The following is a 27,237-nucleotide window of genomic DNA, read 5'->3' as shown; positions in this document are numbered from 1 at the left end:
CCGGTTTGATCACCTTGCAGTCCAAGGGACTCGCAGGAGTCTTCTCCAGCACCAGAGTTCAAAGGTCTCAATTCATTGGGGCTTGGCCTTCCTTATGGTCCAACTTTCACAGCCATACATCACAACTGGGAAAAACCATAGCCTTGACTATACACACTTTTGTTGGCAGGGTGATGTCTCTGCTTTTTAGTATGCTGTCTAGATTTCCCATAGCTTTCCACCCCAGGAGCAAGCGTCTTTTGATTTCTTGGCTACAAGTCCCCATCTGCGGTGATCTTGGAGCCCAGGAAGATAAAATCTGTCACTCCCTCCATTTCTTCCCCATCTACTTGCCAGGAATTGAGAGAGCCAGATGTCATGGTCTTAGTTTTCTTAAGTTAGTTAGGTCAGTATATTTGGCCCAGCTAGATGGCCGCGTTGAGCAGCTTGGCTGGTCTTAAAACCGAAGGAAGTTGGGACTCTGTTAATATAAGGATGGGAGACCACCAGGTTGTGGGCTAGGACTGAATCAATATCGTAGGAGGCAGCAACGGTAAATCTCCCGTACTGCTACCACGAAAACCACCTAGGGCATGCTTTGCGTCCGTCCAAGGAAAACCGCGCCACCCTTCATTTTTTGGCAACGGCGCCATCAACAATTCAACAGTTCAATCCGACTGCTCCAGGGGCTGCGGGGAGAGTGGGGAAGAGGGGAGGGTTTGGGGGGTGGTTTTTGCAGGGAGCTTGAATTTGCTGTCGTGAATCTCTAGTGAGTCATCCTTGCAGTCAACACTTTATCTGGAAGGCCCTGTTTCTCGCTTTATTTTCTTCCTTTTTTAAAAAAAAAAAAAAGGCGGGGGGGGGGACGAGGATGCTTCTCCACGTTTAATCTCTTTAACCGCTTTTGACACGAGGAAAGCCTGTTTACTCTCCCACCCATCCACCCACCCACCGCCGCTCCCCCAGAAGACTGGGCTGCCGAATGGCCAGAAGTAAGGAGCAGCTCATCGCATGCCCAACCTTCCTTCCCCCCTCCCCTAATCCTGGTGGTGGGTAGGGAGGGGCTTTCCCCCCCCTCCCCCCCCCACACACACAGCCATGTGGTGAAACTTGCAGGCTGAGATTTCTCTCTTCTGCTTCTCCCCCCCCCCGCATCCCAGCCACCCCGCCACCCCCACCCCCTTTCTCTCTTCTTCTCCTCTTCTTTCCAGACACGCCAAATTACTCTGGCAGTTCTAGATGTGTCTCTCGGCTGCCGCCGCTTCTGTCTTTTTCCCCCTTCCAGATGTTGACAGGCTCCAAACTGAATCGGCGGCTCGAGAGGAACGGCGGCTCTTCTCCTCCACTCTGCGTGGAAACTGAAGGCGGGGGGGGGGGAATGAACGGCAGGAGGGCAGAGAGAGAGGAGAGAGAGAGAGAGAGAGAAAAAGCAAAGTTGGATATTTTTCCGGCGCACGGAGGCAATTACCCAGAGCGCATTCCAGAGGCGCTGCTTTGAATTTTGAGCAGGTCTGCTTGTCAATTTCCTGAGTAGGAAGAAGTGAGGAGGAGGAGGAGGAGGAGGAGGAGGAGGAAGAAGAAGAAGAAGAAGAAGAAGAAGAAGAAGAAGAAGAAGAAGAAGAAGAAGAAGAAGAAGAAGAAGAAGAAGAAGAAGAAGAAGAAGAAGAAGAAGAAGAAGAAACAGAGGCGGAATGTCTCTGTTTTTCATCCTCTTGCTAGGTAAGTTGCTTTTGTCCTTAATTTAATTCTGGAAGCCAGCCTAAAGTTATCCAATGCAACGCAAGGGAAGGGCTCTGGGAGGGGAAAAACTGTTGGCATTAAAGTTTGCCAGGAGCTCATCTGCTTTCAATTGCTTGTCCTTTTACGATCCTCAACCTTAATGCGAGCATACAAAAGTAAACGCTTTAACTTTTGAATTCAAAAGTTAAAAGCGTTTACTTTTGTCCTCCCACCCATTCCAGACGTAAAGTTCTATTCTCCAAAAGATTTGTTGGATAGGCTTTTTGGTTGTGGTTATTGTTGTTGTTGTTGTGTAAATCATCCGTTAACCAGGTTTAAATATTTTGTAAAGGCTCTTTCTTCACCCCTCTTAAAGGCACGTAGAATATGGAAAGGGTGTGTATAAAAAAGAGACAAAACATATTGGATTCATTTGTCTTTTTCCGCAAACCTGAACAAAGAATCCTTGTCTTTAAGGTTCAGGGCCAATTTATTTAAAATTCATTTATTTAAAATTTATTTAAAGTTCATTTGTCCTGTTTTAAAGGGGTGCCTTGTTTCCAAATGATACTGTTAAAAAAAAAAAAGTCTAAATTAGAAACAGATGTGTCAACGTACCAGTTGGAAAGAGATCCTGAGGAGGGGAAGTGGTGGAGAGGAGAGAATGATTGAAGGAAGGGGGATGAGAGGCAAAAGAGAGAAACTGAAGAACCAAAAAGGTCAACCAAAGAGAAAGAGAGGAAAGGTACAGAGGAGAGATTGAAGATCGAGAGAGTGATATATATTTTTTTTAAAAAAATGGTTTCATTTTTTTTGGGAATGAAAAATTCCAAAAACAAAGGAGGAGAGGAAAACAGAAGTTGCTCTAAAATCCAGAGAGTGGTGTGTGTGTGGGGGGAGAGAAATGGCTTCTTGAGCTGTAAAATCCATTCGATTATGAAAGTGTGGCTGCTGCATTCAACATTTTCCCTTTTAGGCACCGTGGGGTCATCTAGACCAGCCTTTAATCACCCCAAAGTTACTGAACTTATTTCATGGAAGACGGCACACACGTGCTTAAATGAACGGGGGGGGGGAGGGGGGGCTTTTGAAGGATTCCCACTTTAGCTAAATAGGGCCACTGTGGTTCTTAGTAAAGAAGTGCAAGGGAGAATGGCCCAGATAGGAGCAACCAAACGGGGATTCATCATAGTCGTGTGTGATCTACTATGCCTGCACAAAATAAGAAGCAGATGCATTGCGGAGTCATCCTTTAACAAGCGCCAACAAGACATAAACGCGGTTCCTCCTGGTGTTGTTCTGATAAAATGCATTTCATCCACCGGTTAGCCATGGCTCTTGCCTTAAAGGAGGTTATACAAAATGGAGGAGAGAGGGGGGGGGAGGAAAGATGGAGACCATTATTAAGGAAGGTAGACCGGGGTAAAAGTCAACTGCTCATCTTTTTTGTGCGAGACAATTAGCTGCTGTTGCTTTCAGCCTCTTCTCTAAGAGACAGTTCTCCTGAGGTATCTTATGTGGAGAATGAGCTGCTTCTTCCGTCCTTCTTACTACATTGGGCTGACAAGCAGACAGCTCCACACACACAAAATATAAAAATAAAAAAACTATGGATTAGGGCCTCAGAAGGGTTGCCAAATCCCGCTCTCTCCACCTCAAGACACATTAGAATTGACTCAGCGATAGACTCGCCGTCTCCCTTAGGAAAGCTAAGGAAGAAGCGTGTACGATAAAAGTCCTTGGAGCTTTTTTGGGGATATGCGTGGAGGATAAAACAAAAAACGATTGCAGAAGGCTGATGATGCTCTGCAAAGGATGAAATGGATGGATAACAGATCGTCATCCAGAAAGAGAGCAGCGAAGAAGGAAGCTGGAAGCTAAAACGTGTAAAGAACAGTTGCAGGAACTGGGTATGTCTAGTTTAATGAAAAGAAGGACTAGGGGAGACCTGATAGCAGTCTTCCAATATCTCAGGGGCTGCCACAAAGAAGAGGGAGTCGGGCTGTTCTCCAAAGCACCTGAGGGCAGGACAAGAAGCAATGGGTGGAAACTAATCAAGAAGAGAAGCAACCTAGAACTAAGGAGGAATTTCCTGACAGGTAGAACAATTAATCAGTGGAACAACTTGCCTCCAGAAGTTCTAAATGTTCCAACACTGGAAGTTTTTAAGAAGAGATTGGACAACCATTTGTCTGAAATGGGGTAGGGCCGTGATGGCGAACCGGTGGCATGCGTGCCAGAGGTGGCACACAGAGCCCTCTCTGTGGGCACATGCGCCATTGCCGGCTGCCCTTCTGGTTTCTGCGTGCCAGCCAGCTGGTGTTCACAGGCACCAGAGCGCCTGAAAATGGCCTGAAAAACAGCCAAAACCCAGGCTGTTTTTTGGGCTATTTTCAGACAGTTTTCAAGTAATTTCCAAGCTGTTTCCAGGTGGTTTTTCTGGTCTTTGGGTTTCCAGTGCTCCGGCGCACACACATACATGCGCATGCCGGCACGTTCCAGTTTGGGCACTTGGTGCCAAAAAAGTTCACCATCACTGGTATAGGGTTTCCTGCCTAAGCAGGGGGTTGGACTAGAAGACCTCCAAGATCCCTTCCCAGTCTGTTATTCTGTTAAGCATGCAGAACACTCTAATTGGTTAGCCTTTCCGAGTTCTTCCGATCACCTGGTGACATAGTCTTTCATCTTTGCCAGTTCCAAGTTTGGGGTCTCGTCTATAAGGAAAGAATCCCAAATGAAAAAGATCGAAAACTGGTTGGGAAGAGGAATGAACCTGATTCTTAATACTCCATATGCAAATATTTTAGTATGTATGCATTTTAAGGATACTTTTAAAATCACCATTGGCTATTGCTTAATGAAATATTAATAATAATAATAATAATATCAGAGTTGGAAGGGACCTTGGAGATCTTCTAGTCCAACCCCTTGCCCAGGCAGGAAACCCTACACCACTTCAGACAAATGTCTATCCAACATTTTCTTAAAAATTTCCAGTGTTGGAGCATTCACAACTTCTGAAGAGAAGTCACTCCACTGATTCAGTGTTCTCACTGTCAGGAAATTTCTCCTTAGTTCTAGGTTGCTTCTCTCCTTGATTAGTTTCTACCCATTGCTTCTTGTCCTGCCCTCAGGTGCTCTGGAAAATAGTTTGAATAGTGGGGAATATTGGAGAATATTGGAGAATATTCCCAACTGATGTGGGGTGGGGAGAAGGGGAGGAATAAATTCAGCTGTATAAGAAACTATGCCAATCTAGATGTTTCCATTAGTCATGACATTTTAGAAGAAAATCTGTAAGCTGCACTTTTGAAATAATAATCTTGGGGTGTCAAATCAATAGAATAGAATAGAATAGAATAGAATAGAATAGAATAGAATAGAATAGAATAGAATAGAATAGAATTCTTTATTGGCCAAGTGTGATGGGACACACAAGGAATTTGTCTTTGGTGCATATGCTCTCAGTGTACATAAAAGAAAAGATACATTTGTCAAGAATCATAAGGTACAACACTTAATGATAGTCATAGGGTACAAATAAGCAATCAGGAAACAACCAATATCAATATAAATCGTAAGGATACTAGCAACAAGGTTACAGTCATGCAGTCATAAGTGGGAGGAGATGGGTGATGGGAACGATGAGAAGATTAATAAGTAATTATTAAGTAGTGCAGACTTAGTAAATAGTTTGACAGTGTTGAAGGAATTATTTGTTTAGCAGAGTGATGGCATTCGGGAAGAAACTGTCCTTGTGTCTAGTTGTTCTGGTGTGCAGTGCTCTATAGCATCATTTTGATGGTAGGAGTGGGAAACAGTTTATGTCCAGGATGTGAGGGGTCTGTGAATATTTTCACAGCCTTCTTTTTGATTCGTGCAGTATACAGGTCCTCAATGGAAGGCAAGTTGGTAGCCACTGTTTTTTCTGCAGTTCTAATTATCCTCTGAAGTCTGTGTCTGTCTTGTTGGGTTGCAGAACCAAACCAGACAATTATAGAGGTGCAGATGACAGACTCAATAATTCCTCTGTAGAACTGTATCAGCAGCTCAGTCAAAAAGCCCAGTTTAGCCACCATACCTGGAGAGAGATACCAAAGAGGAAAAACTGTGTAGCCTCCCAAAGATCTCAGTCAGAAGTTACTTCAAAAGGTGATTATAATCTTTTCAGGATTGTTTTATTGTTATTATTTCTCAATTCTTTCAAGGGCCTGAAAACAATGTATTCACAAGCAAGCGTTTCAGATTTTTCTTTTAAAATTATCTTTCATTTTTATTAGAGCCATTCATAACAAAACTCAAACCAAACTAAATCCAGTGATGTTAAAACGCATCCTTGTAAATGTGTTTCTCATTTCCATCTTTCCTTCAGGATTATACAAACTGGTACCGTGTTTCCCTGAAAATAAAACCGGGTCTTATATTAATTTTGGCTCCAAAAGATACATTAGGGCTTATTTTCTAGTTAGGTTTTATTTTGGAGGAAATACGGTAATAAAATGTGTCTGTCTGTCTGATGATTTTAAGTGGGGCTTATTTTTGGGGTAGGGCTTATATTACGAGCATCCCGGTAAAATCATGCTAGGGCTTATTTTCCAATTCGGTTTTATTTTTTGGGGAAAACACTGTAGTTTATCATATCAGGGTAATTGGATTTCAGCTGGCACGTAAAAGAAGCCCAACTTGAGAAAAAGTAAACAGAGAGATTTTGTTCCTTGCCTTTTTCTTCTTCGTAGAAACGAACTTCACGGAGGGTGGGGGGAGGGGGAGGCATTCTTTCATCCTAGCCAGATGTACGAGACATATTCCGCCAGCTGTAATACATAACCCACCCTTGCCCAGGGTGTTTTTTTTTTTTTTTGAAAGAACGCGAACGGCTATAGAAAAATTTCACTGCAGAACAAAATTCTACGTTAAAGACGAGGAAGCCGAGCACTGAAATGGTCTTTGTCCCACCAAAGAAAATATTGGCAGCGGAGTTGAAATGTATAGTCAAATATTCCTTCGCCTCCGCCCCACCCCTTTCTGACCCAAAAGCTATTGAAAAATATATATGTTTTCAGTCTTGGAGGCAAATCGCTTTGTGACTGGTTTAAATCTAGAGGGTGGGGAACAGGGGTGGGTGGGGTGCGGTGGGGTTTGGGGGCGAAATGTTAATTAAACTGCATGCTAAAGCTGCAAAGCCCAGGGACTGTCATCCTGGATGATGTCCAGTGCCTTTCCAATTATTTCCTATCGGTATTCCCGAGACAAGAAGGAAAGAAGCACTGAACTTCTCCAACGTGAGACTGTAGTTGTTGGGGCATTTTCTCCCTGGAGCAAAAAAGGAAAGGGAGATAATCAGAAGTAAATCATTGTCATTGACTGTATCTAGGATGACTCGGAGCAAGGTCAAACAAGGGGAGAGTAAACTAGAAGGATATAATGATGCAAGTGCTGGGCCTGGACTCTGTTGTGTGAAGCCATCCCTCTTGGTAAAATCTTTAGCTGGCAACCCTCAATTTTGCAATTTCGAATGGAATGGAACGAAATGGAATAGAGTAGAGTAGAGTAGAGTAGAGTAGAGTAGAGTAGAGTAGAGTAGAGTAGAGTAGAGTAGAGTAGAGTAGAATGAAATGAAATTAGGAAAGAATAGAATAGAATAGAGTAGAGTAGAGTAGAGTAGAGTAGAATAGAATAGAATAGAATAGAATAGAATAGAATAGAATAGAATAGAATGAAATGAAATTAGGAAAGAGTAGAGTAGAATAGAATAGAGTAGAGTAGAGTAGAGTATATAGAGTAGAGTAGAGTAGAGTAGAGCAGAGCAGAGTAGAGTAAAGTAGAATAGAATAAGATTAGAATAGAATAGAATAGAATAGAATAGAATAGAATAGAATAGAATAGAATGAAATGAAATTAGGAAAGAGTAGAGTAGAGTAGAGTAGAGTAGAGTATATAGAGTAGAGTAGAGTAGAGCAGAGCAGAGTAGAGTAAAGTAGAATAGAATAAGATTAGAATAGAATAGAATAGAATAGAATAGAATAGAATAGAATAGAATAGAATAGAATAGAATAGAATAGAATAGAATAGAATAGAATAGAATAGAATTCTTTATTGATCAAGCGTGATTGGAGACACAAGAAATTTGTCTTCGGTGCATAAGCTCCCAGTGTGCATAAAAGATATAACTGATAAATCATGATCATAGTCATCATAAAAATACATTATAAATATATATTATAAATTTATAAGTTTATAAATCTTGCCATTTAGACTATAAGAAATGAAAGCATCGCCCTGTTCCTTTAATCATAGGTTCATACATTATTACATTAATTAAAACTTCCATAACACAGGAAGATAATGAATACGCAGAAACGAAGTACAGTTTATACTCGGGAACAGGTCAAAAAGACAGCCCTCCCTTCCTTGGATGAGCGAAATCCTTATATATCCAACTCTGGAGAAAATGAACATAATGAGGTTTTAAAGATAAAAGTCTTTTTCAGATGCTCTTTCTTGCACAACTGCTATTTCCCAAAACGTGCACATAGCAATTTCGGGGTGATTTGTTTTCATTCTAAACCACAAAACTCTTTCAGCAAAACTTACTTGACGAATAGATTCCCTTCTGCTTCTGCTTACACAATTTCTCGCATCTGGTCGAAAGTAAAGAGAAGGGTGAGACTAGCTTGGCTCTTAAAACTCTGGGGTGCTATAGAGAGGTGGGTTTCAGCAGGTTCTGGCCAGTTCTGGAGAACCGGTAGCAGAAATTTTGAGTAGTTTGGAGAACCGGTAAATACCACCTCTGACTGGCCCCGTCCCATCTCTTCTCTGCCTTCTGAATCCCAACTGATCGGGAGGAAATGGGGATTTTACAGTATCCTTCCCCTGCCATGCCCACCAAGCCATGCCATGTCCACCAAGCCACACCCACAGAACGGTAGTAAAAAAATTTGAAACCCACCACTGGGGCTTTTCAAAACAAGCTAAACTCTGCCAGAATGGGGACAGATTAGAATGGGGAGAAACCAAGTTGAATGAAGACGGCCAGAATTTAGTTTTGACATTTCTTCAGAGAAAAGAAGGATTGGAGGTGACAGGATAGCAGTCTTCCAGTATTTGAGGGGCTGCCCCAAAGAAGAGGGAGTCAAGCTATTCTCCAAAGCACCCGAGGGCAGGACAAGAAGCAATGGGTGGAAACTAATCAAGGAGAGAAGCAACTTAGAACTAAGGAGAAATTTCCTGACAGGGAGAATAATCAACTGGTAGAACGGCTTGGCTCCAGATGTTCTGGGTGCTCCAAACCTGGAGGTTTTTAAGAAGAGATTGGACAACCACTTGTCTGAAATGGTATAGGGTCTCCTGCTTGAGCAGGGGGTTGGACTAGAAGACCTCCAAGGTCCCTTCCAGCTCTATTCTGATTGGATTGGAAACCCTTTCTCCTTGTTTCTCTAAAACTAGATTCACAACCTATTTTGGAGCATCTGTTTAGATATTATTATCCACCTGTTCCTGATACTCCCCCATCAACTTGCTGATAAGCTGGGTACTAAGAGAGCATAAAATGAATGCGATGGCTCAGTGGCTAAGACGCTGAGCTTGTCGATCGAAAGCTCGGCAGTTCGGCGGTTCGAATCCCTAGCGCCACGTAACGGGGTGAGCTCCCGTTACTTGTCCCAGCTTCTGCCAACCTAGCAGTTCGAAAGCACGTAAAAAAATGCAAGTAGAAAAAATAGGGACCACCTTTGGTGGGAAGGTAACAGCGTTCCGTGCACCTTTGGTGTTGAGTCATGCTGGCCACATGGCCACGGAGACGTCTTCGGACAGTGCTGGCTCTTTGGCTTTGAAATGGAGATGAGCACCGCCCCCTTGAGTCAGGAACGACTAGCATGTATGTGCAAGGGGAACTTTTACATTTACCTTTACAGATAGCCCTAAATAGAAATAAGGGACAAAATCTTTATCTCAAGGATCTTTCTCAAGTGTTTTTGTTGCCAAATCAAAGCAGAAACCTCACATTTTGAAATTGGGTTATGAGAAAGAAGAGAGAAGCCGTGTTCAGATTCCCAGATGGAACAGCTGCTGGGGAAAAAAGCAAGAAAGAGGTGTATTTGAATGGACACGTATTAGCTTGTATATAATTGCCTTTCCTGAGAATGAGTTTCATCATATATCTGTCCAGCACAGCTATGGAAGCTTGGGATAACAAAGTCAGAAAATGAGGAAATGTTTCTCGTCACACTCTTTCCAGCATTTTAAGTCTGAGTCTGCATCCTACGCAGGGGTGGGATTCAAAAATTGTAGCAGTTGGTTCTCTGCCTGGATGTTGGGTGCACATGACCATGGTGGCATGGCCAATCAGCCTTCTGCACTGGGGGGGAGTTTTCACCCTCCCCAAGCGCCGGAGGCTTTCCTCGAGGGTGGAAATTGCTTCCCCCAGGCTCTGGAGGCCCTCCGGAGTCCGGAAACAGTCCAGAACTTCTGGGAGGCCCAATTTTTGCCCTCCCCAGGCTCCGGAGGCTTTCCTCAAGCCTCCAGGAGGGTGAAAATGGTCTCCCCTAGGCTCCAGAGGCCCTCTGAAGGATGGACACGGGTCCGTTTTCAGACTTCTGGAACTTTCAGGAGGCCCATTTTTCACCCTCCCAGAGCCCCCACGCGGGCGCTGCGCTTACGTCACATCCAAAACGGGTCACATGGAGAGTCATCAGAGGGGCAGGGAGGGGTGGGTGGGGCCAGCCAGTCCTTGCAACTACCAGTTCGGTGAACCAGATATAAAATTAGCATCCGGTTCGCTGAAACTGGTCCGAACTGGCTGAATCTCACCCCTGATCCTAGGGTATTTTTTTTGATACAAGGCACAAAATAAGTTATTTTGTTTGGTGATGTGACATGCAAAGAAGCCCATAAAGACTGCTGATTGGGTTATGACTGAGAAGTACCAAATGTGCTTTTTCAAGAGGCAACTGGACTTTCTGGTTTTTCTTCTTCTTTGAAGATGTTTCCTTCTCATCCAAGAAGTTTCTTCAGCTCTGACTGGATGGTGGGAAATGGAATGTCTTTGAAGACAGCTGGTCATTTGCATTCTTTTAGAGAGCCATTGAAGCCACCTGGAGGTTTATCTGTGTCATTGGGGGTCAAAGGGGTGTGGAGCAGTGGTGGAATTCAAATTTTTTTACTACCGGTTCTATATGCGTGGCTTGGTGGGCGTGGTGTGGCTTGGTGGGCGTGGCAGGGGAAGGATACTGCAAAATCCCCATTCCCTCCCCACTCCAGGGGAAGGATACTGCAAAATCCCCATTCCCTCCCCACTCCAGGGGAAAGGATATTGCAAAATCTCCATTTCCTCCCCACTCCTTGGGGAAGGATACTGCAAAATCCCCATTCCCTCCCCACTCCAGGGGGAAGGATACTGCAAAATCTCCATTCCCTCCCCACTCCAGGGGAAGGTTACTGCAAAATCCCCATTCCCTCCCCACTCCAGGGGAAGGATACCACAAAATCTCCATTCCCTCCCCACTCCTTGGGGAAGAATACTGCAAAATCCCCATTCCCTCCCCACTCCAGGGGGAAGGATATTGCAAAATCTCCATTCACACCCCACTCTGGGGCCAGTCAGAGGTGGTATCTGCTGGTTCTCTGAACTACTCAAAATTTCCGCTACCGGTTCTCCGCAACCTGCTGAATAGGACCCCTGTTGTGGAGCCTTCTTGGAACTGTTGAAAGGACTGTTTTGTAGATTGGAGATAGATGATGCTGTATCCCTCCCCCTCTGTTGAGAGTGGGCTGTTCCAATTTTGACATAGATGGCCTCTTTAACCCCTCTTTCAAACTGTCAGTCTTCTCTGTCCAAAATGTGAGTTTTGTTGTCTTCAAATGAGTGGCCTGTGTCTTTCAAATGCAGGTGGATTGCTCAATCTAGTCCTGATGGGTTTGGTTTCTCCTATGTTGTGCCAGGCGCTTAGGAAGTGATTGATTTGTTTCCCCCATGTACCGAACTACACATGGCTCTCTGCATTGTACTGCATGTACCACATTGCTCAGTTTATGTCTGGGTTGTTGTTGTTGTTGTTGTTGTTGTTATTATTATTATTATTATTATTATTATTATTATTTATTAGATTTCTATACCGCCCTTCTCCCGAAGGACTCAGGGCGGTGTACAGCCAGAATAAAAATCCAAAAACAGTACAATATACAATTAAAACAAAATTAAAAAACTTATTATACAATTTGGCCGAAACTTTAAAACATTTAAAATTCTAAAAACCCCTTAAAATTCATATAAAATTTAGAAATATAAAATATAAATTTAAAATACAACAAAATTTAAGCCAGCCCCGCGCGAATAAATAAATACGTTTTCAATTCGCGGCGAAAGGTCCGAAGGTCAGATAGTTGTTGTTTTTTTAATGGAAAAAGTTTTACAAAATTTTTTCCCCCTTTCCCCCCTCCCCCCTCCTTTCCCAACCCCCCCCCCCCGACTTCCCGGAACAAACACAAGGTATAGTAAAAATAAAGCAAACATATACTAAAAAATTTTCCTTCCTAACTAAATTATAATCCTCCAATTCTCATCAATTCCTAACTCCCCCCAAAACAATCAAAAATAATGCATCCTAATCATTCAAAGGCAGTCTGATAACTCTTAGTCTGATATCTGTTTTGAATATAGTCAATCCATTTTTTCCATTCACTTAAATATCTTTCTTGCGTATTGTCTTTCAAAAAGGCTGAGATTTTTGCCATCTCAGCCAAATATGTCTGGGTTTTATCTTTGGGGTGGACAATCTCCATAGATATGATGATTGACAGGTTAAGTGCAGTTCATCCTTGTTTTTTTTGCTCAGAAACATTTCTGTTTATTTTCCCCGTTATCTGCCATTACTTCCTGCTTCATAAAACCCGTATGCCACAAATTCCACAAACGGAGCTACCAAGCTTAGCCGTTTTGTCCTCAAAGGGTCATTTGGAAACCACTTTCTCTACTTGTCCTTCTCCTTTGGGAGCCAATAAAGCGAGAAGTGACTGCTTCAGGGATCCTTCCGAAACTTAAAAGGCCTGTCTTGACTACCATCAATCAAGGCTCAGAAATAAAGGCTCAAGAGATTTTTTTTTTTTAAAAAAAGGATTTGTCAATCTCCCATAGAAAGATCTAAGAAATGGTATGAATGGCTAGAGGAGAGAGATAAAAGGCAAGGAAAGATCAAATAAGGAAGAGATAGGAGTAGAAATGTAACAACAAATAAGAGGAAACAGAAAAAACATAGTTCGCAGAAATGAAATTGGGTACACTGTTATTTATATGCATATATGTAAATAAATTAATATTAGGCTTGTATGTATAAAGGATACATTGAAATAAGGGAGAAAAAATGGACAACTAAGAAATGTTTAACTGTTGCGAAATTGTTGGAAAGAAACTATTGTTTAAAGATTCTTTTTTGGGTTGTTGTTTTTTTGAAAAATGTTTAATAAAAATTATTTTTTAAAAAAAATAGAAAGACCCAAGAACTTCAAAGAGGAAATGAACTAAACGGAAGGAGAATCCAGTTCCAAATTCAACTTTTAATCAGCTACCTAGATTTAATTTTTTCCACATGCCTCCCACCGACCCGTACGCTCTCACAGAGAGGGACTTCTCAGGGTGCCGTCCGCCAAGCAATGTCGGCTGGTGGCCCCCAGGGAAAGGTCCTTCTCTGTGGGGGCTCCCACACTCTGGAACGAACTTCCCCCGGGTTTACGCCAAATACCTGACCTTCGGACCTTTTGCCGCGAACTGAAGACACATCTTTTCATTCGCGCGGGGCTGGCTTAAATTTTATTGATTTTATAATTTTTATTATTAATTTTAAATGGGGTTTTAGTTTTCTATACATTTTAAATTTTTAGGCTAATTATAATAAGTTTTTTAATCTTGCATTTTATACTGTATATTGTCTTGTCTGTTTTTATTTTGCCTGTACACCGCCCTGAGTCCTTCGGGAGAAGGGCGGTATAAAAATCAAATAAATAAATAAATAAATAAATAAATTTAGGTATAAAGAAAAACATCTTTACTACGTAAGAGCTGTACAATAGCAGCGCAGTCTACCTATGGAGACTAACCAAGGGGAGATGCAACCTAGAAGTAACCAGAAATTTCCTGACTGTGAGAACAATCAACCGGGGAAAAGGATTGTCTTCAGAAGTGGTGGGGGCTCCATCACTTTTTAAAGAAGAGATTGGGCAGCCATTTGTCCAGAATAATCCCCTCAGTGGTGGGATTCAAATAATTTAACAACCGGTTCTCTGCCCTAATGACCAGCTGGGTGGGCGTGGCCAAGGTGGGCGTAGACAGGGGGTGTGACAGGCAGCACTTGGCCTCTTGCACCAGCCTGGGACCAAAAATGGGCCGTGGGGGGCGGTGTCAGCAGTTTTGGGCCTCCCTGCAGCCTCCTGGGAGCAAAAATTGGGGGCAGGGGGGCCATGTCTAAAGTGACCAGATTTCAGCCATGGCAAAGCGGGACACCATTGACGGGGGGGCGGGGGAGGCTGCGCATGCGCGCTGAGTCTTGCCACCTGCCTGAAGGAGGAGGAGCCGCTGCTGCTTCTCCACTCTTCCAGGCAGGCTCGGCTCTCCTCAGCTCTCCTCTCCGCTCTTCTCTTCCTCTCAGGTGAAGTCAAGCGGCATCTCTCCTCCCTCTTGCGCCCCCTTCTCCACCACTCCCCCTTCTCCGCCTCCTCCTCTTGCGTTGCCACCTCCCATTTTCAGAATGGGAGTGAAACAAAAAAAAATGGGGACTTTTTGGAATTGCAGTGGGACGCGGGACAAATTATTAAAAAGCAGGACTGTCCTCCTGTACTCTGTTTTGGGCCTAGTAGGCCTCTCTGCACTTAGCTGGAAGCCAAAACAGGGCACGTGGAGACTCCTAGAAGGGGCGGAGTGTGGAAGGGTGGGGCCAGCCAGCAATTTAATAACCGATTCGCCCGAACCGGCCCAAACCAGCTGAATCCCACCACTCGATCTCCTGCTTGCGAAGGACATTGAATTATTTTATTTTATTTATTTATTTTATTTTATTCAATTTCTATACCGCCCTTCTCCCGAAGGACTCAGGGCGGTGTACAGCCAAGTAAAAAATCACAATATCAATATTAAAAGAAATTAAAACAAGCATATTATAAAATGGCCAAATTTAAAACGAATTAAAATATTAAAATATAAATAACCCAATAAAATTTTAATAAAATTTAATAAAATTTTAACCCAATAAAATTTTAATTAGAAAATTTTAATTAGAAAACCTTCAAGGTCCCTTCCAACTCTGTTAGAAAGCAGGAGATTCTAGAGATTTTAAAGAAGATGCCGGAGAACCACATTTTATCTCTGGTTTAATGATGGCTGGGGAATTCTGGGAGTGGAAGTCAATATCCATCAGCAGCCTACGGAGTTGGCAACAGAGTCGGACAGCGATGAGGCAGAGGTGGGGCCAGGGACATCGGGGAGTGAGGTGTGGACTCCAGAGCCTCCAGAGGCTGACAGTAGTGAGGCAGAGGAACAGGAGGAGCCTGTTCCTAATGCACGCATGAGAAGAGCTGCCAGAAGGCAAGAGCAGCTCAAGCAGAGAGGACGACTCGGAAGTAAGGCCAAGAGATGATTGGCCCCTCCCATAAGGCTTAATAACAGACCAGCACCAGTGTTTCAGCTTCGCTGGAAAACAACGTTGTAGCTGCGTTCTCTGCTTCATGTATGTCTCTGTTTTTGTGGCTTCTGGACAGTTGCCAGGAAGGGCCTTTGGCTGTTTGCCTAATTGGATAACTGAAGAATTTGTGTTTGGGAGGCATTTGTTTTAGACTCTGGGAATGAAGTAATTCCCAACTGTTCGAATAAAGTTTATTTTTCCACGGATTGAGTTTGCTGCTACCTACTTGGGTCTGGGTCACAACACTGCCAAGGTTTAGAAACCCCGGGCTGAAGGATCCTCATGGCCCCTTCTAATTTTAGTCTTATGATTCTATTAACTGTCTAAAATAAGTAACACGAAGTCCAGTTAAGGCCCCGAATCGTGTGACTTTCCACTGTCCTTCCGGAGCCCAAGGCAAGGAACGCTCATCTAAATACATACAGGTCTTTTCAAAAGCAACAGAAAGAATACATTTTCACCTATGATACATCACCTCTGATGTTGTTAATGAAATATGAAAAGCAATTAAAAACTTTTTTTAAAAAAAAAAATCTGTTTCCATTTACTGCAGCCTTAAATATCTGAGCTTTGCAGAGGATTAGTTTTATCAAACAATTTTTTTTAAAAATAAATAGAATTATTGAGTCAATTGGATGCATCCATCAAGTCAAGTGCTTTTCAGTTGATTCCAAAGGTCAGAGTCCATCTGATGTGCACAGCTGGACCTTGGCAAGCCAACTTTTTTTTCCCCAAATCTAATCTTAATCAACATGGCACTAGGCAGACCCAGACTGGACTGGAACCGACTCTTGTGCTGAATCAATAATCAGAACTGATTTAAAAAAAAGAAATTCAGATCGCAAATCCGCTTGAGTCATTTGACTGAAATGACTTTCATCTGATTTTTCACAACCTTATTGGATTTCAATTTAGAGCAGTAGGGTTTTGGGGTTTGTTTTTTTTTTGTTTTTTGAATTTATATCCCGCCCTTCTCCGAAGACTCAGGGCGGCTTACACTGTGTTAAGCAATAGTCTTCATCCATTTGTATATTATATACAAAGTCAACTTTATTGCCCGCAACAATCTGGGTCCTCATTTTACCAACCTTATAAAGGATGGAAGGCTGAGTCAACCTTGGGCCTGGTGGGACTTGAACTTGCAGTAATTGCAAGCAGCTGTGTTAATAACAGACAGACTTAGTCTGCTGAGCCACCAGAGGCCCAGTTGAAATAGGTCAAGTGTCGGGGTTCCAAGTAGCTCATAAAATCATCTGCTACAATGTCCCACCTGTCAATGACTACTTCAGCTTCAACCAGAACAATACACGAACGCACAATAAATATAAACTTAAAGTGAACCGCTCCTAACTTGATTGTAGAAAATATGACTTCAGAAACAGAGTTGTTAATGCCTGGAATGCACTACCAGACTGTGTGGTCTCATCCCCAAACCCCCAAAACTTTAACCTAAGACTGTCTACTGTTGACCTCACCCCATTCCTAAGAGGTCTGTAAGGGGTGTGCATAAGAGCACCAGCATGCCTACCGTCCCTTATTTCCAGGTTGAATCTCTCCTGGATCAGTTTCCATACATTATTCCTTGTCTGGCCTTCAGGTGCTTTGGAAAAAAGCTTGACCCCTTAATTGGAGGAGGAGTGCAAGCAATTAGTGCAGACTTAACATACATTATAGGATCATTTGCTCTCAAGATAATGATGCTAAAGTCCTTCAATTTTTCCCTTATTAGTTCTGTAGTGGTTAAGATGTGTTTCTGACAGTGAGAGCAATCAACCAGTAGAACAACTTGCCTTCAGAGTGCTCCAACACTGGAGATCGGACAACCATTTGTTTGAAATGATGTACGGTCCCCTGCTCCTCCAATGAACGGTTGCAGGAAATGGGCATGGCTAGTCTAGTGAAGAGAAGGACCAAGGGAGACATGATAGCAGCCTTCCAATATTTGTGGGGCTGCCACAGAGAGGAGGGGATCAAGCTATTTTTCAAAGCACCTGAAGGCCAGACAAGGAATAATGGATGGAAATTGATCCAGGAGAGATTCAACCTGGAACAACTTGCCTTCAGAGTGCTCCAACACTGGAGATCGGACAACCATTTGTTTGAAATGATGTACGGTCCCCTGCTCCTCCAATGAACGGTTGCAGGAAATGGGCATGGCTAGTCTAGTGAAGAGAAGGACCAAGGGAGACATGATCACTTCCAATATGTGAGGGGCTGCCACAGAGAGGAGGGGATCAAGCTATTTTTCAAAGCATCTGAAGGCCAGACAAGGAATAATGGATGGAAACTGATCCAGGAGAGATTCAACCTGGAAATAAAGAGACATTTTCTGACAGTGAGAACAATCAACCCATGGAACAGAAGTTGCCTTCAGAAGTTGTGGGAGCTTCATCCCTGGAAGCTTTCAAGAAGAGACTGTCAGAAATGGTGTGTAGGGTCTCCTGCTTGGGGAGAGGGTTGGACTGGATGACCTACAAGGTCCCTTCCAACTCTGTTAATCTGTTAACTAGAAATACCCTGGTACAGTTGTTATTGCAGGAAAGGCATGTCTATTTCTAAATTAATGCCTTGAATAAACAGAACACGTCCTTTTCCAGTTGGAGGTTTCTCCCAGTATTTTGCAAGGGCTTTAGATCGTCTGTGGAGAATGTAAGCCTTACATTGTAAGCCGCCCTGAGTCTTCGGAGAAGGGCGGGATATAAATGTAAATAATAAAAAAAAGAGAGAGAGATTCAAATGGAATAAAGTAAAATCAGGGAAAGAAAAATCTCTTTGGACGCTCTATGAATTGTTTGTCAAGAATGCAGCGGTGCCCTTGAGACTAAAAAGACAACAATCAACGGACAACCGTGCCAACATTCAAGAAAATAACCAAGTCTGCATCGTGTGGACTCTGAACTCTTTGGGGGATTTGGCATGACGTTGCACAAACATCTCTGATTCTTGTGCAAAGTACAAATTTGCCGAGGCAAAAAACATTTTTGATTTATTCGTTCTTCCAATTTCCCGGAGCCGTTTCCCTCTCTCGGGTTTGCATCTGCAAAAATATATTTTTTTCCTCCTTCCAAATTATGATTATTATGTTAACCGAGGCGGTCTTCTTCCTCTCCGCAGAAGCTTTCCAATGAAAAAGCTCTGCTAGAAGACAAATAAAATTCTCTAGTGTAAACCAACTAAGACGTGCCACCGTTTGTCAAAACGATTCAACTTGTCTGTGATAAGCAGAGGCATCTTTTTAAGAAGAAATACCGCGTGCAGGTTTAACACATCGAATCGCACAGCAATATTACAACACGGGATGTCAAAACAAGTCAAAACTGAAGGTAGGAAAATGAGCAAAAGCCCTCTTGTCCATTTTCTACCTGTAGCATTTTTTTTAAAACCCCGGATCTCAAGTTCAAGGCGATGTACAACTTTCTTCCACAACCCATTTGTTTTTCCTAACCACCCAGTGAAACGCTAAGAAATGTTAATTTGGCCAAAAAGTGTCAAGGAGCAACATCTCTCTTTAACACTTTAAGCATAACACACACACCCCGTGAAGGGAAAAAATCGTAGGAACCATTGGAAGAATCTATGAACTTACTTAGATCTGGCACAATGAAATTCACAAGCTCAATTTCAGAGAGTGAGTTCAGAAGAATTCAAAACTCAAAAAAGAATCAAAGATCACTGGTAGGGTTAGTACCAGAGGTGGGTTTCAGCAGGTTCTGACCAGTTCTGGAGAATCGGTAGTGGAAATTTTGAGTAATTCGAAGAACCGGTAGTAAAAATTCTGACTGGCCCCGCCCCCATCTACTCTCTGCCTCCGAATCCCAGCTGATCTGAAGGAAATGGGGATTTTGTAGTAACCTTCCCCTGGAGTGGGGAGGGAATGGAGATTTCACAGTACCTTTTCCTTGCCACGCCCACCAAGCCACACCCACCAAACCAAGCCACACCCACAGAACCGGTAGTAAAAAAAAATTGAAACCACCACTGGTTAGTACCATTCTATAACAACTTGGTAAGACCATACTTGGAATACTGCATCCAGTTTTAGTTGCCACGATGTAAAAAAGATGTGAAGACTCTAGAAAGAGTGCAGAGAAGAGCAACAAAGGTGATTAGGGGACTGGAGACTAAAACATATGAAGAACGGTTGCTGGAACTGGGTAGGTCTAGTTTAATGAAAAGAAGGACTAGGGGAGACATGATAGCAGTGTTCCAATATCTCAGGGGTTGCCACAAAGAAGAGGGAGTCAAGCTATTCTCCAAAAGCACCTGAGGGCAGGACAAGAAGCAACGGGTGGAAGCTAATCAAGGAGAGAAGCAACCTAGAACTAAGGAGAAATTTCCTGACAGAGCAATTAACCAGTGGAACAACTTGCCTCCAGAAGTTGTGGGTGCTCCATACTGGAGGTTTTTTACAAGAGACTGGACAACCATTTAGATATGAGCCATCAGTGTGCAGCAGCTGCCAAAAAAGCCAACACAGTTCTGGGCTGCATAAACAGAGGGATAGAATCAAGATCACATGAAGTGTTAATACCACTTTATAAGGCCTTGGTGAGGCCACACTTGGAATATTGCATCCAGTTTTGGTCACCACGATGTAAAAAAGATGTTGAGACTCTAGAAAGAGTGCAGAGAAGAGCAACCAAGATGATTAGGGGACTGGAGGCCAAAACATATAAAGAATGGTTGCAGGAACTGGGTATGACTAGTCTGATGAAAAGAAAGACCAGGGATGACACGATAGCAGTCTTCCAATATCTCAGGGGCTGCCCCAAAGAAGAGGGAGTCAAGCTATTCTCCAAAGCACCTGAAGGCAGGACAAGAAGCAATGGGTGGAAATTAATCAAGGAGAGAAACAACCTGGAACTAAGGAGAAATTTCCTGTCAGTCAGAACAATTAATCAGTGGAACAACTTGCCACCAGATGTTGTGAGTGCTCCAGCACTGGAAGTTGGACAACCATTTGTCTGAAATGGTATAGGCAGTGGTGGGATTCAAATAATTTAACAAGCAGTTCTCTGCCCTAATGATTTCTTCCAACAACCAGTTCACCAAACTGCTCAGAAAGTTAACAACCGGTTCTCCCGAAGTGGTGCGAACTGGCTGAATCCCACCACTGGGTATAGGGCCAGATGGTGAACCTATGGCAGGCGTGCCAGAGGGGGGCATGCAGCGCCGTCTCTGATGGCATGCGAGCTGTCGCCCCACTGACCAGCTGATTTTCGGGCCTCTGCTGCACATGCGTGGGGGACGGGACACATGCAGTAGACATGGGTGCAAGCACGGGGCGAGGGGGGGTCACGCACACATGCGTGGGATCATGCATGTGTGCGTGGGGGTGTGGGAGTCATAGGGGATTGGACACATGTGCAGGGGATATGGGGAGCACAGGGGGTGATGCTTGCATCCGCGGGGGCGGCGGGGGAAGCGTGGAGGTGTCATGTGCACACATTCCATTATGGGTGCGGGTGCGTGCTTTTGGCATGCGATGACAAAAATGGTTAGGCATCACTGGTCTAGGGTTTCCTGCCTGAGCAAGGGGTTAGATTAGAAGACCTCCAAGGTCCCTTCCAACTCTGTTAATTCTGTTAAAACTGTCACCCACTCTTTTAGGGCACTTTGATTGCTCCTATAATCAAAGAAAAGCATCCAGTTATAAATTTGGGGTTTATTCGATCCTAGAGCGATATGGCGAAGGTTCTTTTTTACACCCAGGTTAAGTCCACGGTGCTTATGGTACAGTTTCGGCCAGCAATGTAGCCCTAACCTGCGTGCCTACCGTCCCTGTCCTAATATTCCTTTTTTTACTTACTCTTTTCATGTATCCAAATTATGTTTATACTTTTACCTGTTATCTTATATATGATTGACAAAATTGATAGATAGATAGATAGATAGATAGATAGATAGATAGATAGATAGATAGATAGATAGATAGATAGATAGATAGATAGATAGATAAATAAAAAATTTTCCAAAGAAACCCAAGCTATTTTACAAGCCTTATTCACTCTAGGTAAAGGTAAAGGTTCCCCTCTCACATACGTGCTAGTCGTTCCCGACTCTAAGGAGCGGTGCTCATCTCTGTTTCAAAGCCAAAGAGCCAGCGCTGTCCGAAGACGTCTCCGTGGTCATGTGGCCGGCATGACTCAACACCAAAGGTGCACAGAACACTGTTCCCTTCCCACCAAAGGTGGTCCCTATTTTTCTACTTGCATTTTTTACGGGCTTTCGAACTGCTAGGTTGGCAGAAGCTGGGACAAGTCACGGGAGCTCACCCCGTTACGCGGCACCAGGGATTCAAACTGCTGAACTGCCGACCTTTCTATCGATAATCTCAGCGTCTTACCCACTGAGCCACCACGTCCCTTATTCACTCTAGTTTAGTGTAATCTGCATCCTATTCGGAGGAATTAACTCATATATATATGCAACATTTCCATCTGCCCCACTCCTTGGATATTCTGCGTTGACGAGAAGACTGGATCACGACCTTTGTTCCTTAGATACATCTTTTCTTCTTCTCTTGTGGCCTTCAGCCTCGGCAGATCTTACGGGCAAAGTATTTTTAGACTCTGGTGGCATCCTGGCCCTAAGAGAAGAGAGTTTCTCTATTTTGGGAAGATGTCGTTTCTCTGGAGTATTACTGGACTGTCAACTGGGATGTTGCAAAATTGCTATAGGGTGGTTTGCAAATTAGCAAGTCTCTTTCCCAGTTATTTGCATGCATAGCCAAAAGGTAAGCTTGAAAATGCAAAAAAAGAGAGAGGGGGGGATCTAACAGACCTTCGCTCTTCTAGCCTCTAGAGAGGGCTTTAAAAGCAGACCCTTCCCCCAGATAGTGTGGGAAAAATTGGCTAAGGCTACAGACCAGTGGCTCAGTGGCTAAGACGCTTAACTTGTCGATGGAAAGGTTAGCAGTTCAGCGGTTCGAATCCCGAGTGCTGCGTAACTGGGTGAGCTCCCGCTACTTGTCCCAGCTTCTGCCAACCTAGCAGTTCGAAAGCAGGTAAAAAATGCAAGTAGAAAAAATAGCGACCACCTTTGGTGGGAAGGTAACAGTGTTCCGTGAGCCTTTGGCATTGAGTCATGCCGGCCACATGACCATGGAGATGTCTTTGGACAGCGCTGGCTCTTCGGCTTTGAAACTGAGATGAGCACTGCCCCCTAGAGTCGGGAACAACTAGCACGTATGTGCGAGGGGAACCTTTACCTTTACCTTTGCAGACCAGTGATGGTTATTGTTTTGGAGATCATGGCTTTAGGAAATAAAGTCTTTGGTGGGAAGTATGAGACGAGAAATGTATCCATTGGAAAATTGCAGGAGTGGCTTGCAGGCCTCGCTGAACCCAAAGTTTTAAACTCACATAATTGCAAAATGTACCAGACATATTTCTAATGTGCTGACTTGTGCGCTGCATTTTCTGCAAAGGACGTGGTTTTGAGATATATTTGGAATCAGAACATTGAAACTGTGAGAAATAGAGAACTGAAAGCAGACGGTGGATAGAGGTTTGAGATGGACATGGGTGTTTGCAGACAGTGACGGTCAGTAAGAATGTAAGAAAGAAGAAGGAAGTGAAAGGATGGAATGCGTAGGTCAGTAAAAAAGAAGATATAAGAAAGGTGGCTTAAGATGAGATTGGACAACCAATTGTCTGAAACCCCCTGAGCAGGGGTTTGGATTAGAAGACCTCCAAGGTCCCTTCTACAGAGGAATTCTACAGAGGAATTATTGAGTCTGTCATTTGCACCTCTATAACTGTCTGGTTCGGTTCTGCAACCCAACAAGAAAAACACAGACTTCAGAGGATAATTAGAACTGCAGAAAAAATAATTGCTACCAACTTGCCTTCCATTGAGGACCTGTATACTGCACGAATCAAGAAGAGGGCCGTGAAAATATTTGCAGATCCCTCGCATCCTGGACATAAACTGTTTCAACTCCTACCCTCAAAACGACGCTATAGAGCACTGCACACCAGAACAACTAGACACAAGAACAGTTTTTTCCCGAAGGCCATCACTCTGCTAAACAAATAATTCCCTCAACACTGTCAGACTATTTACTGAATCTGCACTACTATTAATCGTTTCATAGTTCCCATCACCAATCTCTTTCCACTTATGACTGTATGACTATAACTTGTTGCTGGCAATCCTTATGATTTATATTGATATATTGATCATCAATTGTGTTGTAAATGTTGTACCTTGATGAACGTATCTTTTCTTTTATGTACACTGAGAGCATATGCACCAAGACAAATTCCTTGTGTGTCCAATCACACTTGGCCAATAAAATTCTATTCTATTCTATTCTATTCTATTCTATTCTATTCTATTCTATTCTATTCTATTCTATTCTATTCCAACTCTGTTATTCTATTCTATTCTATTCTATTCTATTCTATTCTATTCTATTCTCTACTTTACTCTACTCTACTCTACTCTTCATTCCAATATTCCATTCCATTCCATTCCATTCCATTCCATTATTCTGTTCTATTCTATTCTATTCTATTCTCTACTTTACTCTACTCTACTTTACTCTTCATTCCAATATTCTATTCCATTCCATTCCATTCCATTATTCTATTCTATTCTATTCTATTCTATTCTATTCTATTTGCCTATCTATATTTATAACGGGGGTGGGGGCAGGAAACCGTGCACTGTCTAATTCCTTTTGCACAATATTCCATTTACAAGGTCTAGATGACTTATATTGCTCCGTATTTGTTATAAATCATATAAGGAACGCATAAATTAACGCAATGCAACAAGGTTACACCTCCCAGGACTGCTAAATTATCTCCTCAAATTAACACATTTTAGGTGTATGAGCTTTGAAGGTAAAGGAATTAACACTCAGCCACACAACTCAAGATTGTTATAGTGGTGTCACATAGAGAAATTCAGACGACGCGGTTATTTTTTGAGAAGACGTATTCAAAAGCATCTATAATAAAGATACATCTCTAGTAAATGCTTCTAATAGAGATTGTTGAGGAGGTTGGGAGCTGCACTTCGTTCTTTAAATTTTTCCTAATATTCCAAATTTTTCCTCTAATCTTATTCCTCGTTTTCACCATTTGGAGAAGCAACGCATCTTATTTTGAAAATGTACCGAATTGCATGAAAAATTGTCCTTGTTGCTTTAAATTGTCCTTTTTATTTTTCTGTGCTGTCACTGCCAGTAGCGGTAAGCATCAATCCAGAGAGGTCACATTGTCCTACGAGCTATAGGTACCTGCAACTGTTACATGAACTTGAAAATATATATATATTTTCTGCAAAAGGTTGCTGACACCCGCTTTAATGTGAGCTGCAAAGCAGGCAGTCGCTTATTCAACAAACCAGGCTTGCTGCAATCCATAAACCCAGATCATATATTAAACTGAAGGGGGGGGTATGGAATATATATGTAGGTTAAGGAGAGAATCTGAAAATAAAATGCTCGCAGAGAGACAGTGGTTAGCACATCTGCCACACAGATACATTCTTCAGTTTCCCACCATGCAGTTGTTTAGGTTCCAGTGCCAGAAATATTTTCACTCGTTAGTGTAGAAAGTTAGCACCCACCCGTCTCCTAGAAGAATGAAGTATTTTGAGGAATATTTTAAAAAGGCAGGATGAAATATTTCCCCTAAAAAAGAAATAAAAATCTTAAGGGAGACGGAAACTCAGAGCCCCAGCTCCCTTCCCCCCAGCAGATATTTGGTACCCATTAAGAAAGACTGGGCCAGCCTATCTACAAGACAAAAGACCTTCCACTTCAGGGTGATGGGATTAAGATATGACCCATAATAGGATTAACCCACTAGCAGCAGACCTCACCACATGGCACAATCTCCTAAAAACATTGCATCAGAGTCCAAGCTTCAACCAAACCTATCTCAGACAAACATGACCCCACATGGCCCCATGGGAATCTGACAACAGCCAATAGAATACATGCTCTTGCAGAGGAACAGGAAACTTAAGTTCAAAGCCCAAGATAAGGTATAAATACCCCCCACTCTCAACTCCATGTGGTCAGCTGCCCAGAATCCATGTGGTTCTGCTTCATTAAACCATCTTTCCAATCAGCCTCCATGTTTCCAGTCTTTATCCCAGTTTAAAACTGAACCAGATGGATATTTCTTCCAACAGTAGGATTGACATGAGGAGAAAATAGAGAAAAAACATAAATGTAGTAATAACAAAGAAGAGGAGATGGTTAATCCCTGGGCCATGATTCTAAATCTTGTATCATCCCTCTAATTCTACCAAAGAAGACCATCTTTTTGTTGTTGTTAGTTGCAAAGTCGTGTCTGACACATTGCGACCCCATGGACAATGTTCCTCCAGGCCTTCCTATCCTCTACCATCCTCTGAAGTCCATTTAATAGAATAGAATAGAATAGAATAGAATAGAATAGAATAGAATAGAATAGAATAGAATAGAATAGAATAGAATTCTTTATTGTGATTGGACACACAAGGAATTTGTCTTGGTGCATGAGCTAATCAGTGTACATAAAAGAAAAGATATATTTGTCAAGAATCATAAGGTTATAGTCATGCAGTCATAAGTGGGAGGAGATGGGTGATGGGAACGATGAGAAGATTAATAGTAGAGCAGACTTAGTTAATAGTTTGACAGTGTTGAGGGAATTATTTGTTTAGCAGAGTAATGGTGTTTGGGAAAAAATTGTCCTTGTATCTAGTTGTTCTGGTGTGCAGTGCTCTATAGCGTCGTTTTGAGGGAAGGAGTTGAAACAGTTTATGTCCAGGATGTGAGGGGTCTGTAAATATTTTCACAGCCCTCTTTTTGACTTGTGCAGTATACAGGTCCTCAATGGAAGGCAGGTTGGTAGCCATTGTTTTTTCTGCAGTTCTACTTGTCTTCTGAAAAATCTTCAAATCTTAAAAGCCACCAAAACATATTGGTGACTTTAGAGGGTATAAACTCTTATTTAGGGGCAAGAAGTATTAAAAAAGTAAAATTAAATCATAATGCCACTTCCGTTTCCGAAATGTACCCAGGGAATAATAATTTCAATCCAGCCATATGTTATAATTGAACAGGTAAGTGTTATACGCACATAAAATCCCTTGTCTATTAATAATTTTCATATTTGTTGCATTGAAAAGCTAAAGGCCCAGTAATATGCGAATCAATGTTATTTTTAATACATTATTAAATATCTCTTGTTGATTATTATTCTATTCTATTCAATTATACAACTTAAGTATTGTGTGTTCTACAATGCACTACTGCATTAAATTGTCTTTCGTGCAAATAAAATATAGAAGCAATTCAATAACTCAATAAAAAAAGATAAAGCATTCGCAAAAACCTCAACTTGAAGGAGCAAAATACTTTTCTCAAACTAAATTACCCCTCCATTCTTGCCTAAATAATATTTTCATTTGCTTCACTGGAGATATTTATCCTTCCCTTCCTTTTTGACGATCTGTTTTTAAATTCTCAAGAAACAGAATCCAGATATGTGAGTCTGAGATGCATAGGTTAATTTCATTCTCCGGGCACTGGGTCAAGTCTATAGAGCCATGTAAAGGTATGGACCATCAGAAACCAAGCGCAAGATGAAGTTATTAGAATAGAATAGAATAGAATAGAATAGAATAGAATAGAATAGAATAGAATAGAATAGAATAGAATAGAATAGAATAGAATAGAATAGAATAGATATTGGAATGAAGAAGAGAAGAGAAGAGAAGAGAAGAGAAGAGAAGAGATGAGATATTGGAATGAAGAATAGAAGAGAAGAGAATAGAATAGAAGAATAGAATAGAAGAGAATAGAATAGAAGAGAATAGAATAGAATAGAAGAGAAGATATATTGGAATGAAGAATAGAATAGAT

The 27,237-nt window shown here is 42.3% G+C and overlaps 1 protein-coding gene across 1 annotated transcript in view; it reads left to right on the top strand.

Moving 5' to 3' along the window:
* Positions 1–1,185: 1,185 nt before the first annotated feature.
* The window catches only part of CLMP (CXADR like membrane protein), a 69,594-nt gene continuing 43,542 nt past the window's right edge, over positions 1,186–27,237 (top strand). The window contains exon 1 of the mRNA XM_058194398.1: positions 1,186–1,698. Within this exon, the coding sequence (XP_058050381.1) occupies positions 1,671–1,698 (28 nt within the window). The 5' untranslated portion in view covers positions 1,186–1,670. The remainder of the gene's footprint in view (positions 1,699–27,237) is intronic.

Source organism: Ahaetulla prasina, chromosome 9 (assembly GCF_028640845.1).
Source record: "Ahaetulla prasina isolate Xishuangbanna chromosome 9, ASM2864084v1, whole genome shotgun sequence".
Classification (NCBI taxonomy): domain Eukaryota; kingdom Metazoa; phylum Chordata; class Lepidosauria; order Squamata; family Colubridae; genus Ahaetulla; species Ahaetulla prasina.
The sequence above is the reverse complement of the archived record's forward strand: the minus strand, read 5'-3'. Positions and strand labels throughout refer to the sequence as shown.